The sequence below is a fragment of the Corythoichthys intestinalis genome, chromosome 2 (genome assembly GCF_030265065.1).
Source record: "Corythoichthys intestinalis isolate RoL2023-P3 chromosome 2, ASM3026506v1, whole genome shotgun sequence".
NCBI classification, from domain to species: domain Eukaryota; kingdom Metazoa; phylum Chordata; class Actinopteri; order Syngnathiformes; family Syngnathidae; genus Corythoichthys; species Corythoichthys intestinalis.
Window position 1 is genome coordinate 37,288,870 of NC_080396.1, and position 16,530 is coordinate 37,305,399.

Here is a 16,530-nt window from a genome sequence, read left to right on the forward strand (position 1 = left end):
GTACGTTAAAGGTGCATTTACTGACAAACTAGTCTGAATTTACTAGTTTATGTGGGTTAAATTTGCATTGCTTTTGCAGTCTGAACATTAAATTCAATGGCTCTTCATTAGAACTAGTGAGAGTGTGAAAATACAAGTTTGCCTCAGAAATTCCGCATTATCTTCAAATGATACGATATCACAATTTGTGGACAATTTGTTTTAACTGGTTCAAAAAATAAATAAAAATACGGTAAACTCATTTTTAGCATTTATTGAGCAGATCGAAAAAGTCATAATCCAAACAAACGTGCAAATACATAATATTTCTGATATTACAAATATGTTTACAATATTTTATTTTCAATGGAAATATAAAAACATCATTGTTTGTGTCAAATTAGTTCAGGCAGACTGTTTATTCTTTGGGTACATGAAGATCAGACTACAAATCTGAATCGGTATAGTTGTTATTTTTCCAGAAATTTAGCCGATGGGTAGGTGGAGAGGGATGCTTCTCCCGCTGACACTACCTGATGATAAAGCAGCCTATGTAGGACCAAGCCTTCTGCAAGAGAACCAGGAAGGCCACGAGGTAGAACAGTGCAATGACAGCCTGCAGAAGAGCACAAAGGAGGAAGGGGACACGTTGGTGAAAAAGAATGTCAGGGAAAGCATATCAAGAGAAACACAAAAATAGGAGACTGAGGAAGTGAAGATGTAAAACTATGGTAGGCAACTAGCTGCCCGCAGGCCCCACTACTAATTACAGTTTATATGCCCCGCAAAATGACATTGGACATAGATCGATACAGTCTAATTGTATCAAGGATTTTAAAAAATTAAACACGTAAAATCACAAAAAATGTTGAAGTAGGTTCATCTGAGTTTTTTTTTAACGAAATGCTCCTCCACTCTAATTGTGGATGGCAAATTAATAGATTAATGGACAGAACGGACATACATTCAAGTAAAAATGTTAGTCTAAGACACCCAGACAATGAAAATGTAGTAAGTATGATTAATTTGATTTAGTTGTTAAGAAAAAAAAAACAAAATAATTGACTGCCTTAATATAGTATATATACACAGGGGTGAAAGTGGCTAGGATTTCTTGCCACATTTTTTAAAACCTCCTAAAACCACTGAAATCAAAGAAAACAGATTTTAACACAGGTATTCTTATAACACTTTAAAAAAACTTGGTTTTCATTCAAAATAGTATTTTTTCTATGATTTGCAAAATAAAAGTTAACAAAAACACCAGCAACCCCAACAATCATCTAATTTTTACTTTCCCTCATTTCTTCACATCCAAATGCAAATTCTCAATTTTAACTACTTAAGAACATACAGTGGAATGAAAAGGTATCTGAACCTTTTGGAATTGCTCACATTTCTGCATAAAATCACTCACAGATGAAAAAACTCTGCTAAAACCACCCAAGCATTGATAGGTTTTCATATTTTAGTGAGGATAGTATGCAATCAATGACAGAAGGGGGAAAAATAAGTGAAGCATCACATTTGATATTTTGTGGCCCAGCCTTTGGCAGCAATAATTTCAATCAGACGCTTCCTGTAGCTGCAGATCAGTCTGGCACATTGATCAGGACTAACCTTGGCCCATTCTTCTCTACAAAACTGCTGTAGTTCAGCCAGATTCCTGGGATATTTGGCATGAATCGCTGTCATTTGGCATCTCAATTGGGTTCAAGTCTGGACTTTGACTTGGCCACTCCAGAACATGTATTTCGTTCTTCTGATCATTGTCTCGTTGCAGCAACCATCCTCTTTTTTGCTTCAACTGTCTGACAGACAGCCACAGGTTTTCCTGCAAAACATCCTGATAAACTTCTGAATTCATTCTTCCATTAATGATTGCAAGTTGTCCAGACCCTGAGGCAGCAAAACAGCCCCAAATCATGATGCTCCCTCCACCATGCTTCACGGTGGCGATGAGGTGTTGATAATGGTGAGCTGTTCCATTTTTCCTCCACACATGACATTGTGTGTTACTCCCAAACAATTCAACTGTGGAGTGTCCAAGTGCCTTTATTGTGAACATTAAATGGGCAACAATGTGTTTTTTTAGACAGCAGTGACTTCCTCCGTGGAATCCTTACATTAACGCCATTCTTGGCCATAGTTTTACATATAGTTGATGTGTGTACCGAGATATTGGACTGTGCCAGTGATTTCTGTAAGACTTTAGCAGGCATTCTAGGGTTCTTTTTGTACCTTTCTGAGTATTCTGGGCTGAACGCTTGGCGTCATCTTTGGTGGACGGCCACTCCCTGGGAGAGAAGCAACAGTGACAAAATGTCTTCATTTGTAGACAACTTCTCTGACTGTCGATTGATGAACATCCAGACATTTAGAGATGGTTTTGTATCCTTTCCAAGCTTTATTCAATCAACAATCCTTGATCGCAGGTCTTCAGACAGCTCTTCTGACCGAGCCATGATGCACATCAGACAATTCTTCCCAGGTGTGTGTTTTATAGTGGGCAGGGCAGCTTTAAACCACTCATCAAGGATTGGGCACAAACCTGACTTAAATTGTGTGGTAAAAATTGGTTTCAATTGCTCTTTATGTCTTCTCAGGCAGAGGGTTCACTTACTTATTTTTCCCCGTTCTGTCATTGTTTGCATACTATCCTGACTAAAATATGAAAACCTATAGATGTTTGAGTGGTTTTCCACGTTCACCCCTGTATATACATCATATTGCACAAGATTTTTTTTTTTTTGTCCATGAGATCCACATTACAATAAATAGATGGATTTGCCAATTTTAAGTAATTGATAATGCATTTTCAATATTTTTAATTAAGGGTATATCCAGAACAGAAGCATAACTCAGGTACAGGTATGATAATCACTTACCTGTTGCGTGTTTATTTGAGCAGCCATTTCCTCCTGCGATGCAGAACATTCCTTAGCCTCTCCTTGCGCCTCCTCTTTCATAAGGACTTGCTCCTTCTCACATTCTATAGGCCGATCTTGGATAGAGCATTCAGGAGGCGCCAATGTTGGTTCTGCCTGCGAAAGGGGGACTTGTGTGGACACATCCTCAACTTCTGAATGTTCTGGAGATTCTGTATTTTGGGTGCTTTCCAAAGGATCTCCAACTGGAAAAGAGGGGAATGATTTGAAATGGATGAATCTGGCAACTTAGTTACCTCAACTTGTTGCCCACCCTAATATACTGCATATACTGTACACTCACCGGCCACTTTATTAGGTACACCTGTCCAACTGCTAGTTAACACTTAATTTCTAATCAGCCAATCACATGGCGACAACTCAGTGCATTTAGGCATGTAGACATGGTTTAAGACAATCTCCTGCAGTTCAAATCGAGCATCAGTATGGGGAAGAAAGGTGATTTGAGTGACTTTGAACGTGGCATGGTTGTTGGTGCCAGAAGGGCTGGTCTGAGTATTTCAGAAACTTCTGATCTACTGGGATTTTCACGCACAACCATCTCTAGGGTTTACAGAGAATGGTCTGAAAAAGAACAAATATCCAGTGAGCGGCAGTTCTGTGGGCGGAAATGCCTTGTTGATGCCAGAGGTCAGAGGAGAATGGCCAGACTGGTTCGAGCTGATACAAAGGCAACAGTGACTCAAATCACCACCCGTTACAACCAAGGTAGGCAGAAGAGCATCTCTGAACGCACAGTACGTCGAACTTTGAGGCAGATGGGCTACAGCGGCAGAAGACCACGCCGGTTGCCACTCCTTTCAGCTAAGAACAGAAAACTGAGGCTACAATTTGCACAAGCTCATCGAAATTGGACAATAGAAGATTGGAAAAACGGTGCCCGGTCTGATGAGTCTCGATTTCTGCAGCGACATTCGGATGGTAGGGTCAACAACATGAAAGCATGGATCCATCCTGCCTTGTGTCAACGGTTCAGGCTGGTAGTGGTGGTGTAATGGTGTGGGGAATATTTTCTTGGCACTCTTTGGGCCCCTTGGTACCAATTGAGCATCGTTGGAACGCCACAGCCTACCTGAGTATTGTTGCTGACCATGTCCATCCCAACTTCTGATGGCTACTTTCAGCAGGATAATGCGCCATGTCATAAAGCTGGAATCATCTCAGACTGGTTTCTTGAACATGACAATGAGTTCACTGTACTCAAATGGCCTCCACAGTCACCAGATCTCAATCCAATAGAGCATCTTTAGGATGTGGTGGAACGGGAGATTCGCATCATGGATGTGCAGCCGACCCATCATGTCAATATGGACCAAACTCTCTGAGGAATGCTTCCAGCACCTTGTTGAATCTATGCCACGAAGAATTGAGGCAGTTCTGAAGGCACAAGTGGGTCCGACCCGTCACTAGCATGGTGTACCTAATAAAGCGGCCGGTGAGTGTATACTGTATGTTTGTGCAATCGCCCCTCCCAGGCAAAATGGATTGGATATCTAGCACTGTCAATGGCAGCCCCCCCCCCCAAAAAAAAATCATAAATCTTGCATGAAAAAGGGTTCATTGTGACATACATGTGATGAAGTCAATGGCAGCAATTGCGGACTCCTGCTGCCTGAAGTTGCATCTGTAACGTTTCATCTTTTGGTTACTTGGTTTCAGCATCTCAACCAGATGGAAGCTACTGGCAGTTTTGACCCTGGGGAGCCATGACAGGGGGTCTTGTGGTTTTTACAGTCAGGAAAATAACATTTTGATTGACACCATCAGTCAGTGTGACTACTCACTTTGTGATCAAATCTTTGGAATTCTGTAATTGAAGACAGAGAAAAAACAGATTAGTTTATTTATATAGAACAGCTGAGAATGTTCAACTGTGTCATTTTGACAGGAACATTTTTTTTTTCTATTTTCACATGCCCTGGAAATGTTAGTGTATTCAGTGGATTGATACTTTATGTTATAGATATACAGTAAGCCTGAACGATATATCGTTTAAACATCGCCATCGCGATGTGCGCGATAGTCCCATCGCAAGCACCTGTGATATCACACCCTCCCTCTCCCAGGCCTTTGTTCCTCTCAGTCACTGCGGCACTTGCTTATTAAAGTTAACGGTGGCTTTGATCTGGCCAAAGAAGCAGACTTCACACGGGCATCTGTCAATCATCGTTTAACTTGTTAAACAGTTTCTGCAAGGAAGCCGCGCTGTAATGAATGTGTGTGTGTGTGGAGACGTTGGAGACATATAAATGCCAGAAGTGATCATGAGGAGTTTCAAATTTCTACATGTCATTCTTACGGTCACAGCTAAGGTAGATAAACAGAAGCATTTAATAAAGCCAAGCATTTATCTACTACAGTAATTTATTCTTGTTCAAAAATGATTTGGTTGGACAGTTATGTTTAAAACTGATCATAATTATGAAATTTGAAGTGCTTACAAACCAATTATTTATATACATTTTTAAAATCACTTTTGGGGGAAAGTGAGAAAAAATGTCTTATATGTATCTCTTTCCAATGCAAAATCTGAATAAATACATTGAGCACAAAAAAAACACACACACACACACACAAAAAAAATTTAAAAATTGGGAGGTGGGAGGGTGCGCTACTACATGGTTTTTCACTTATCGCGGCGGGTTCTAGTCCCCATTAACCGCGAAAAACGTGGGATCACTGTACACTGTGGTGATGGTGAGTCATCCAAAGTCTTTCCAAACAGCTATTCAAGTCATCTAGTGAAAATTTATTATCGCAATATAATATCGCAATATATCGCAAACCCTCAAAAAATCGCAACAAGTGTTTTCCAATATCGTTCAGGCCTTATATACAGTATTATAATTACCCACATATATAAACTCTACAAAGGTGGAGGATCCATGTTCATCACTTTAATCCCTATAGAAATTTCACCACCTGAATAAAATCCACCATGTCGGGATCCTCCAAAGCGCTGACTGCTTTCTCCAACAACTTCCGGTTAGCCTCTACACTATCTCCATAGCAACGCACAAGCAGCCGGACACCGCCTGCCTTTTCTTCTTCTTCTTTGCTGATTCTCTCCGTCATGGCCTTCGTGATGACAACACACATGCAAGAAATGCTCCTGTATTGTATAGTCCTGGTACGCTCGCCATAATAGGACGTGTTGGCTTTAATCTCACACTAAGTCTTTCCTCCACGATTGAGGACATTCGTCTGAACTTGTCGTATACATTTTGTTTGTGAGTCTTGCAGGTCTCCTAAACAGAAAAACAAATAAATATAAAACAACAACAAGAAAAACTACAACACCCATAATTTCACCCCCAGCCTCCAAAAGGGCAAGTAATTACCCAACAGAGACACACCTACAGTACAGTCAATAAAACACTTAAAGGGAACCTCGGACTTCAAGACTTGTAGGCTCTAATAAGTCACAATTGTTCTATTTTACTAAAATAGGTTATTAAAAACACATAAAATATTGCCAATGATTTAAAATAATATTTAGTACATGTTTTGACCTACGGAGGGCGCCATGTTTTAAGCGAGCAATGGACGATCGGGGTGATGATGTAGATTGTCACTGTCACTAAACGAATACTACTGGGTTACTGCAATTCCTTCTACGCGGCGAGAAGTCCAACACATGCGCTGATCGGAGTACTTACGATTTTTGTTCTTATTGAGTATTTTATTACCTTTTCATTGCTTCAAATATTTTTGCATGTATTTCCCTCGCATACTTTTAAGTATTGTGTTTTCTTGACCACATTAGTCACGTAGCATATTTCAACCATCCTTATTTGATATTAATACGTTCAAGTATTTTCTTAAAGTATCTTTAGTATGTTCTGTCTGTATGCATCTAACCAAAACAAGCTGAAAGCGCACGGTAGTACTTTGGGTGTGAAATTCGCCTCTTGTAGACTTTTTACCGGTGTAGCACATTTTGGCAGAACACCGTTTTTTTTTGCTACTCTCGTCTTGTCTCATTGAGTCTTTCCTGTTCATTTTGCTTTTGCTGCTCGTTTTGTGAAATATTGACAGTGCTGTCATGCTCATTAATGTTCCTCTCGGGTTCAAATTGAAAAGGTTGAACAGACAACATGTTTATGTCGCTAGAGCAGTGGTTCTCAATTATTTTCTGTTACGCCCCCCCCCCCCAAGGAAGACGTAAATGTTTCGCGCCCCCCCCCCCCAATTCTGCCGTCACTGTAAACAGCATCATTTGTCTATAATATTACTATTATAAGTATGCCTCTGGCTCACATTGTATCCTTTTTTTCTATTAGAGAAAATAACAGTTCAACTTATAAAGTATAACTATTACCATTGTTTTGTTTGTAACAGAAAAGACAACGCGCATCAATTAGCCTGAATTTAAAAAAAAAAAAAAAAAAAAAAAAAAAAAAAGGCACATCCAAAGTGTAAAAATACACTCAAGGTACATTTTTGACCATTTGATACTGAAAAATAAAATCAGTCAATTACAACAAATTCAAATTGATTAGAAACATTAACACATGAGGGCAATATGGCAAAAAATGTTACCGAAAAAACAAAACTGAATAGAAGAAGAAGAAAAAAAGTGTCTTTGGACAGAAGAAAAGTTTTTATTTTCGCTGCTCCCAGTGTCACCTCCAGTTTGCAATTATGTGGGGTTATATTGCACTGAGCATGCTAACAGTGCTCACTGGTTTACTGATTAAGGATTTTCCTGACAACTGATATAACACTGACAAAGTGGGACGATTGTTGGCAATATTCGGCACGTTTTCACTGAAAAACAACCAATCGGCTTATCAATGAGATTGGGGTATAATGTCTTTAAGTGGCGTCTTAATTGATTTGGCTTCCGGCTGTCCGCTATAATCATTTTTAGAAACAGTAAACAGTGGTCTTTCCTCGTCTAACACTGTATTAAATGTCAAAGCTTATGGCAAACGGCCCGAAAAAAGCGCATTCTCGGCGGCCAAGGGAGAACCGTAGGTGAGGGCGGTCGTCGTGACGATCCCAAGCCGAAAATGGCACTTCTCAGGCGGACACGTGAGAGCCGGAGAAGACGGTGGGTCGCTGCGTGACTCCGGCCGGAAAACGGCTTTCAAAAACGGCGCACACAGCTCTCCAGCTCTTCATGAATCTCTTCCGTGTGCTCTTGCTTACTTCAAAAATACTGCGCGCACTTTGAAAATGAGAGCGCCACTGCCACCAACTGAGTGGATGTGCAAGTACACTTTATTCGAGTACGGCAAAAAAAAAAAAAAGCATGTTCCCCGAGGTCACACGCGCCACCCCTGGCGTCGCTCTGCGCCCCCCTGGGGGGGCGCGCCCCACTATTTGAGAAGTACTGCGCTAGAGTCATACTCTGGTGCAAGCATGTGATATCACCGCCCTGCGATGTCATCAACATGGCGACCTACTAGTTAAACTAATTTAACAAATTGTATAAAAACGAAAACATCAAGATGGGTTTCAATATCCAAATTATTTTTACTTTTTTATAGTTTATCTTTTAAGAACTACAAGTCTTTCTATCCATAGATCCCTTTGAGACTAAAATGCAGATGTACCGTGTGTATTTTTATTAGAAAGGTCACATGATTGCTTCCAAAATGTATGACAGGGTGGACCCACCTCGATTTTCCTGCACTTTTCATCGAGCTCGTCCATTATTGCTCTAATTTTCTGGTTGATCTCCACCACTGAAGCCACACTTTCCCTCAGTTCGTCCTGCAAAGTAGATTGAATGATGGATGATAATATTAGTTGCCCGAAAGCATTACAACCAGTGAGGATTTTCATTGAGGGGGAAATCATGTAACTGCTGTGGTGTGCTATGTTGTTGTTTTTACGCATAAACTGTGTGAAGGTCTATGTATGTGTTTCAATTGGTTGAGTTCTTCAAGTGTACCTAGAAACCTGTGAACCATTAAAGTTGCCCTTAGTACAACATGTTGGACCTGAGAGAAGTGAGAAAGAAGAAGAGACAAATGGACTCTTTCCTTTACACCAAAGTCATTCATGTACCACTTTATGGAACTTGCATCATACATTGGAAAGAGAAAATTCAGGTGCAACAAAACGTACAAATCTGTGAACTGATGAAAGGATAAATGCATAAACTGATGGTCAGATGAAGGACTTCTAGATGAAGGACTTCTGGATCAATGAAAAAAATTATAAAAAGATAAATTATTGTCTTGTACTTTCCTCCCTTTTATGTATCTTGTACTATATTTTGCTTTGTTTTACAGCACTTTGAGGACCTCCTGGGCTTTTGAAAAGGGCTAAATATAAAATGTGATTTGATTAAAGAACTGATTGATGATCAGTGAATAATTGGATTAATAGACCTTCTTGTGCTGCATGGCATCTTCCAGAGATTGCACCTGGCAGGACTCATGCTCTCCAAAAACCTTACAGAGGGAGCAGATGGCCAGCTGGCAGGAGACACAGTAGATGTTGACCTTCTCGTCCGAGTGCTGTGAGCAAATCACCTGAGCAGGAAGCGAAGGCGGGAGAGGGAGGGACCTGGACAAGAAGTCAGGCCTCAAGAACTCATCTTCCTCACATGTGTGTTTTTATTCCCACCTGCTGCCACTGTGACCGCAGACTTCATGTTTGTATATGTCGATAATGTTCTCCACCAGAAGATTGCGCTGCAGGCCGTAGACACCGTGGCAATCCAGGACCACCTTCTGGTGACATGATGGACAGCAAAAGCTGCCGCTGCTCAGCATCAAAGTGTTCTGAGACTGAAAAAAAAAACAGTGTTCAAGACTAGAGTAAGGCTTGGCCAAAACCAGAATTCACCTAGATTGAGATGCATTCTAGGAATGATGAGGAAAAATCATTAAAAAAAAAAAAAGGATGGGTGGGTGGATGGATGGATGGATGGATGGATGTATGGATGGATGGATGTATGGATGTATGGATGGATGGATGGATGGATGGATGGATGGATGGATGGATGGATGGATGGATGGATGGATGGATAAACATATGTACTGACATATGAGTGGGCAGCAGCTTTGGGTTGTGTAGCTTGTCATGGAAGTAAATAGGAAGTCAAGCACGGACCTGATAGAGCGCATCGGCACACCTCCTACATAGGTTGTGCTGGCAGGGTAGGATGACGATGGGCTTTTGAAGAAGCTCCGTACAGATGGGACACATCAGCTGCTTCTCCAGAGTGGCAAAGTCTGCCTCACACTCTGCTCCGCCTTTTTGCAGCTGACTCAGAGACATGGCTTCAGCCCTGCATTTCCTGTTGTTGTGTAAATACGTATATAACTTGTACTTACAGTACGTGATGTTTAACTATGTTAAATCACATCAACCTTTTATAATGCTGACTGCTTGACCCAGAAATTGAACTTTTTGTGCTCACGAGACAATAGACTTAGCTAAAATCTTACTTCAAATACTACAAAATGACACGTTTGGAGAAATATGTGGAGAAACTTTTCTCTGTTGGTCAGTAAATTTTCACAATTCCCATTGGATTGATGGCTACAGCCACCATTAGAATTGACTGAGTTGATTGATGTGGGTCATTAGAATTGACGGCTATTTCCACAATTGGAATTGATGAATGTAGATACCACTTGCGATACAAAGCTCGCGATAACGACGCTCTTACGATATGGCGATTAAATGACTATCGATACATTGGTTAGGAAATCATTCTATAATATTCCACAGAATAACTAATAAACTGAAAAACAAGCTATTTTAATCCTTCTGCTGTAAATTTATCACTAGTAGACGTCCAATCCATTCGAACTGGAAAGGTGGCAGTGAATGAACCTCTTCCACTTAAAATGGGCCCCTCCCATTTCTATGGCCGCCAGTGGCAGACAATGCCAGGCAACGAGGTAATTCTGGGCCATTTTAGGTCATTACCTGTTGATTTTGGGGTATTTTATGGGTCACTTCCTGTTGATTTTGGGTTACAGAAGAGAAAGTGACCTGGGAATCTCCCAAATGAATAGGCAGTGACTCTAACTCAACGGGAAGTGACCTGTAAATGTCCTAAAATGAACACAAATTGACATGTAAATGCCCCGAAAATAAAACAAGGGGGACTGTGAATGCTCAGGTTTCGAACGAATGAAGGTCATTCGCCCTTCCCACTCTTTTATTTTATTTTTTAAACCTGTCTTTTAAACCTGTCCTGTTCAGCTGCTTGACATGGAGAATGGAGATCTGAGTGTCCGATCGATCTGAACTAGTGCTGCAACGATTAATCGATTAACTCGAGTATTCGATTAGAAAAAAATATTCGAATTAAATTTTGTTGCTTCGAGTATTCGTTTAATTAAAGTGGCGTTGTAATGGTTTATTTTGAAAGTGTGTGCATTTAGTTTTATTGATTAGGGTGGATGCACTGTCCTCTGGTCTGCCTCTTTTCACATGGCTGAATCCAACTGCTCCAATTTTAAGACCAACGTAAGCTAAGTTTTTGTTTGAGCTAATGTTTTTTAATGCATTCATAATTTAGTTTATAGGTATATTTAGCCGTTTTTTGTGGGAATGTGTCTGAACCATTTGTTAAGAGCATGGAAAAAGCATTTTATAGCATTTAAGCTAGCGGACTTTTTAAATTTAAGTTAGCCAATTGTTCTTTTGTTTTACATAGATCCTCATTAAAAAAAAAAAAAAAACTATACCGTTTGTTCTTTTGTTTTACATAGATCCTCATTTAAAAAATTTTTTTTTTAAACTATACCGTTTGAGGCTCAGCTTAGGTATTTTAATTTTTCATGTTCTTTATCCGATTACTCGATTATTCGAACTAACTCTCAATCGATTAATCGACTACTAAAATATTCGATAGCTGCAGCCCTAATCTGAACAGTTTTAATGTATCACATGCGAGTATGACAAACATCTATTGTGATCATTCAACGAGAAAGTAGCGAACGGGCAGGGGTTATGGGGGAACAAAAGAAAAGAGGGAGAGAGAGACAGAAAAAGCAAAAACAACAAGAAGTACATTAAACGCCCACTCTATGAATATGTCAGTGCTATAGTTAGCTAGTTGTATTTCCGGTTGACACCGGTTGGCCTGATAACCAAAGAAAGAGACCGGGGTGGGGTCTAGGAGATAAGAGATTGGGAGTGGTGAAGTGTACCTAAATCAGCCATGTGGTCTAGAACCCAGTATTTGTGTGAATCCCTTGCGAGTGTGAGAATGTTGGCATCGTATGTTATGCTGTTTTATCGCTAATCCTGACACTGAGGCCGTTCCCAGTCTTAATGGATTGGGCGTGGAGGGCCATTAATGGCAGCCATAGAGTTAACTGAGACATTATTAGGGTGGAAGATTTTGGTAGCAACTTGTTGGTTTCTTCTTATTCTTATTTTTTATAACAATATCTCGATTCCTGGCATGAGCGTATCGATAACCTTTTGGAATGCAAAGTATAACGATATATCACCATTTCGATATTTTGTCACACCCCTGGTAATCACCGCAGCCGCAAAGCGAACCGTGATATGGTGCGCGGTTCGGTGACATAAACAATTACATTCGGACCATCCTGAATCACAGTACCACGTGACTGATTCAGAAGTGGTTCGCTGGTTTGGGTTAGTCCGCCTATGATTTGAATAGGAAAAAGGCGCAGCAAAACACGATAAAGTCCCTCGCGCATCATCAACTGGCGATATTTGCATCTTGTATGTTTGGAAATTGGAACAATGGATGGAGCCAAAAAGAGGATGTATTTTCCGGTCAGTAACAAGAAGAATTTTCTTGTCAAAATTAATTATATAAATAAGAATGTATTCATTTTACAACAGAGAAATTCAGTATTGCGCAGCTCATGTCAACATGCCAACAACAAGAGGTGCAAAATAAATTACACATCGTCCGCTCACGCAGTATAGACATTTACGGTTTTAATTTTCCTTATTTATTTACAACCACTACTGCAAAGTATCATGGGCACGTTCCTATTTCTAATAGCCTACTGTGTTTCATGATGGTCGCTATTCCCTTGGGTGTGTATTTTTCTACGTGATGGTGCTACGCTGGAAATTAAGCAATTCTACATTTTGACCTCTAGATGACGTCATAGAGTGAATACAGCATACTGTATCAACCGGCACAGTTGGCCAAAAGTGTTAATGCTTCATGGAGCTTCATCTGAAATAGTGCTGCAGCTACCGATTATTTTAGTAGTCGCTTAACCTATTAACTAGTTCATTTGAATAATCGAGTAATCAGATTAGGAACATTTAATGCATTGCAGAATAGATAAAAATGAATAAATGAGGATCTATGTACAATAAAAGAACAATTGCCTAACCTGCATAGCAAAAGCCCACTAGCGTAATGCTATAAAATGCTTTTTTTTTATTTTTTATTTTTATTTTTTTTTAAATCGTTCAGACACATATTCCCACAAAAAAAGGCTAAATATACCTATAAACTAAATTATGAATGCATTAAAAAACTATTAGTTAAACTTACCTTATGTTGGTCTTAACAGGGAGCAGCTGGATTCAGCCATGTTAAATGAGTTATGTCATAGTCACCGTTGCCACTAGAGGGCATTGTATCCATACAAACCAATAAAACTAAATGTAAACTCTTTCAAAACAAATCATTAACACCACCACTCTAATCAAATACTAAAAGCAGCAAAATTTGATTCAAAGCTTTTTTCTAATCGCATTACCCGAGTTAATCGATTAATCATTGCAGCACTAATTTGAACAGATGAGCTGTCCCGAGCCGATCACATAGTCTCACTCTCGCTCCCTCCCTCCCTCTCCCTGCTCTTTGTTGGTCAGGTTGCGAATGCACTGCATATGCTTATTAAGGTAAACGATGATTGACAGACATTTAATGTTTGAAGTTCTTTCCTCTGGCAAGATCAAAGTGCCACATGCATCAATCATCGTTTAACTTGTTAAACGGTTGCTGTGGCAACTCATTTTGTGTAAGTGAGCGGATTTGAGTGGACTCACTCAATGAAGCATTTAATAAAGCCAAGCATTTTTCTGCTTTATTCTTGTTTAAAAATAATTTGGTGGGACAATAACATTTTTAAAACTTACCATAATTATTAGATTTGAAGTGTTTAAAACCCATTTATTAAAATGTTTGGTTTTTTTTTCAATTATACTTAGGTAAAATTTTTAAAAAAACAACATGTCTCATATATTTATCTTTCCAATGCTAAATCTGAATACATTGAACACATTTTTTGGGGGTTAGGGGGTGCGCGGTTTTTCACTTATCGCGGCGGGTCCTGGTCCCCATTAACCGCGAAAAACAAGGGATCACTGTAAAGGATTAATTGAGCTAAGGCAACCATTATCTTTGTCGAAAACATTGAACATCAAATGTCTTAATCATTGATTTCACTGTCATGAAATGTGTGCATGTCTGCTATGTTCACTCATATCTTGTGCATCTCCAGCGGGCTTAATCCTACCCGTCCATCAAACCTTGTGAAGGGCCTGGATGACACACAAAGAAAAACTAGAGAACAAGTTGACATACCTTTTCTTCTTCTTTTGTGTTTCACTTTATGATCCTCTTGGAATCTAACAGTGTGAGTCCTGCAGCGTCTGTATGCATACAATGTTGGCAATTACTGGTGGGTATGTGTTATCAGAGGTCCTTCGGTTGTTGAGGTGCATTATGATCTGCAGCTGCTCTTGTGACGGAGAGCTAAATCTGATACACACACACCCGGACGAGCCATATGAGGCAGTGACAGATTAAGAACAAGCAGTACTCTCCAATTGCATGCACACACGATCAAGAAAAATACAGTGGTGTAGTAGGCCCAAATGTTGGTCCGTTAATAACTAGAGGGAGCCCGTGTACCACCCATTTAGAATCATTGTTCTAAACCAGTGTACACTTCAAAATTATCAATGTATTAAAAGATATACAAGCAAACAATTAAATGCCACATCCAAAAAAAACCATTTGTGTCATGCCTCCATTCTGGAGCATTAAGTAATTGTGTTAATCTGTCCTAATTAACTAAATATGTTTAAAACAACAGAATAGTCCAGATGTAATAAATTTTCCGTGGCCTAACAAATACAAAGAAATAGGTTAAAGTGGGTACCTATGTTTAAAAACATTGGAGAACATATTTTTTGTTGTTTTAGGTCAAAGAGATGCACTTGAATTTTTTGGGGTGCAGAATCCAAAACTTCTCAGTTTTTTCCTGTATTTCTTCAGGTTTATGAAGTAAAAATGACCTCCTTTTTTAAGTGAAAAACACAAGTGTTCTTGTTTTATATATATATTAGAGATGTGCCGATCGGGTCCGATCACGTCATTTTCAAAGTATCGGAATCGGCAAAAAAATATCGGCCATCCCTTTTTTTAATGTATATATATTTTTGAATTAAATCGTTTTCTAATTGTTTTTAACGTTACAAACATAATATATTACACTCATCCAGAGTCTTTAGTTTAGGCTTAAGGTAGGGTTATTCAATTTATCCCGATAACCACGGTAATTAATTTTTAAAAAAATGAATCACGTTAAAATATTTAACACAATTAATGCATGCGCTGCACGACTCACTCACGCATTGTCACGCTCAATCTGTAATGGCGCCGTCTTACCAATATAGAGAGATAAGAGGCAGCATAAAATGAGTAGAGTGAATTTTGGCAGCCTTTGGAGCCTTTTTTTAATTGGCTAAAGCCTTACAATCCCTCTCCCTACGATTAGAAATATCATGGGAAGCAATGTGGAGAAGCAAGGTAGAAATTGATCTTTTTCTTAACACCTTACGTTATTTCCCAACGCAGAGAAGATATATCAATTGGTAGCACTATGCACAGTCATGGTTCCACTTCCCATCATGCATTTGGGCATGGCTACAGTATAATTTACTGAAAGCTCAAAAAATACACTAGATGGCAATATTTAGTCACAATATACAAAGTCACAAGTCTTTCTATCCGTGGATCCCTCTCACAGAAAGAATGTTAATAATGTAAATGCCATCTCGAGGATTTATTGTCATAATAAACAAATACAGTACTTATGTACTGTATGTTGAATGTATATATTCGTCCGAGTTTTATTCATTTTTTTCTTAATGCATTGCCAAAATGTATATGATTGGGAAAAATTATCGGGAATGATTGGAATTGAATCGGGAGCAAAAAAAAAATAAAATAAAAAAATAAAAAATAAAAAAGCAATCGGATCGGGAAATATCGGGATCGGCAGATACTCAAAACTAAAACGATCGGATCGGGAGCAAAAAAACATGATCGGAACAACCCTAATATATATATCAATCATCTTTAAATCAAAGCAAAATGACACATTAAACAGGCATGACCGCAATCTTTAACACTAAATGTAGTAACAACACAGTAAGTAGGTAAGCTGTGGAGAAAAAAACTGGACGTGCTAGAAAAAAACATTTAAAAAATGACAATATTGGAAGCAACATGCCAATTATAGTTTAAATCTGCATAAGAATCTAATTTTTTATTAAATTGTTGCCAAGTGTAATGGTTCAGAAACACTGCCATGGCATGTAGATTGTATATAGCAACCATGTTCAGAGAAAAATGGAAATGTGACTTAGACTGACTTAGAGATGTCAAACT

The 16,530-nt window shown here is 39.1% G+C and overlaps 1 protein-coding gene across 1 annotated transcript; it reads right to left on the bottom strand.

The window, feature by feature from the left end:
• Window positions 1-270: 270 nt before the first annotated feature.
• LOC130911824 (tripartite motif-containing protein 54-like) lies at window positions 271-15,491 on the bottom strand. The gene is made up of 11 exons (XM_057829398.1): window positions 14,437-15,491; window positions 9,999-10,185; window positions 9,510-9,673; window positions 9,272-9,449; window positions 8,553-8,648; window positions 6,098-6,175; window positions 5,850-6,005; window positions 4,712-4,734; window positions 4,499-4,623; window positions 2,868-3,112; window positions 271-595 (listed from the first exon to the last, which is right to left on the bottom strand). Exons 2-11 carry the CDS (start codon window positions 10,164-10,166, stop codon window positions 509-511), a joined length of 1,320 nt encoding a protein of 439 aa, XP_057685381.1. The 5' UTR covers window positions 10,167-10,185; window positions 14,437-15,491; the 3' UTR covers window positions 271-508.
• Between the last annotated feature and the right edge of the window lie 1,039 nt (window positions 15,492-16,530).

Excerpts from the sequence above, each read along its gene's own strand:
- LOC130911824 (XM_057829398.1), bottom strand. The coding sequence starts at position 10,166 with ATGTCTCTGAGTCAGCTGCAAAAAGGCGGAGCAGAGTGTGAGGCAGAC. Across the intron at positions 6,176-8,552 it reads AAAAGTGCAGGAAAATCGAG|GAGACCTGCAAGACTCACAA; the intron begins GTGGGTCCACCC and ends TTTTCTGTTTAG. Across the intron at positions 3,113-4,498 it reads TGCCATTGACTTCATCACAT|TTGGAGATCCTTTGGAAAGC; the intron begins GTATGTCACAAT and ends CCTCTTTTCCAG.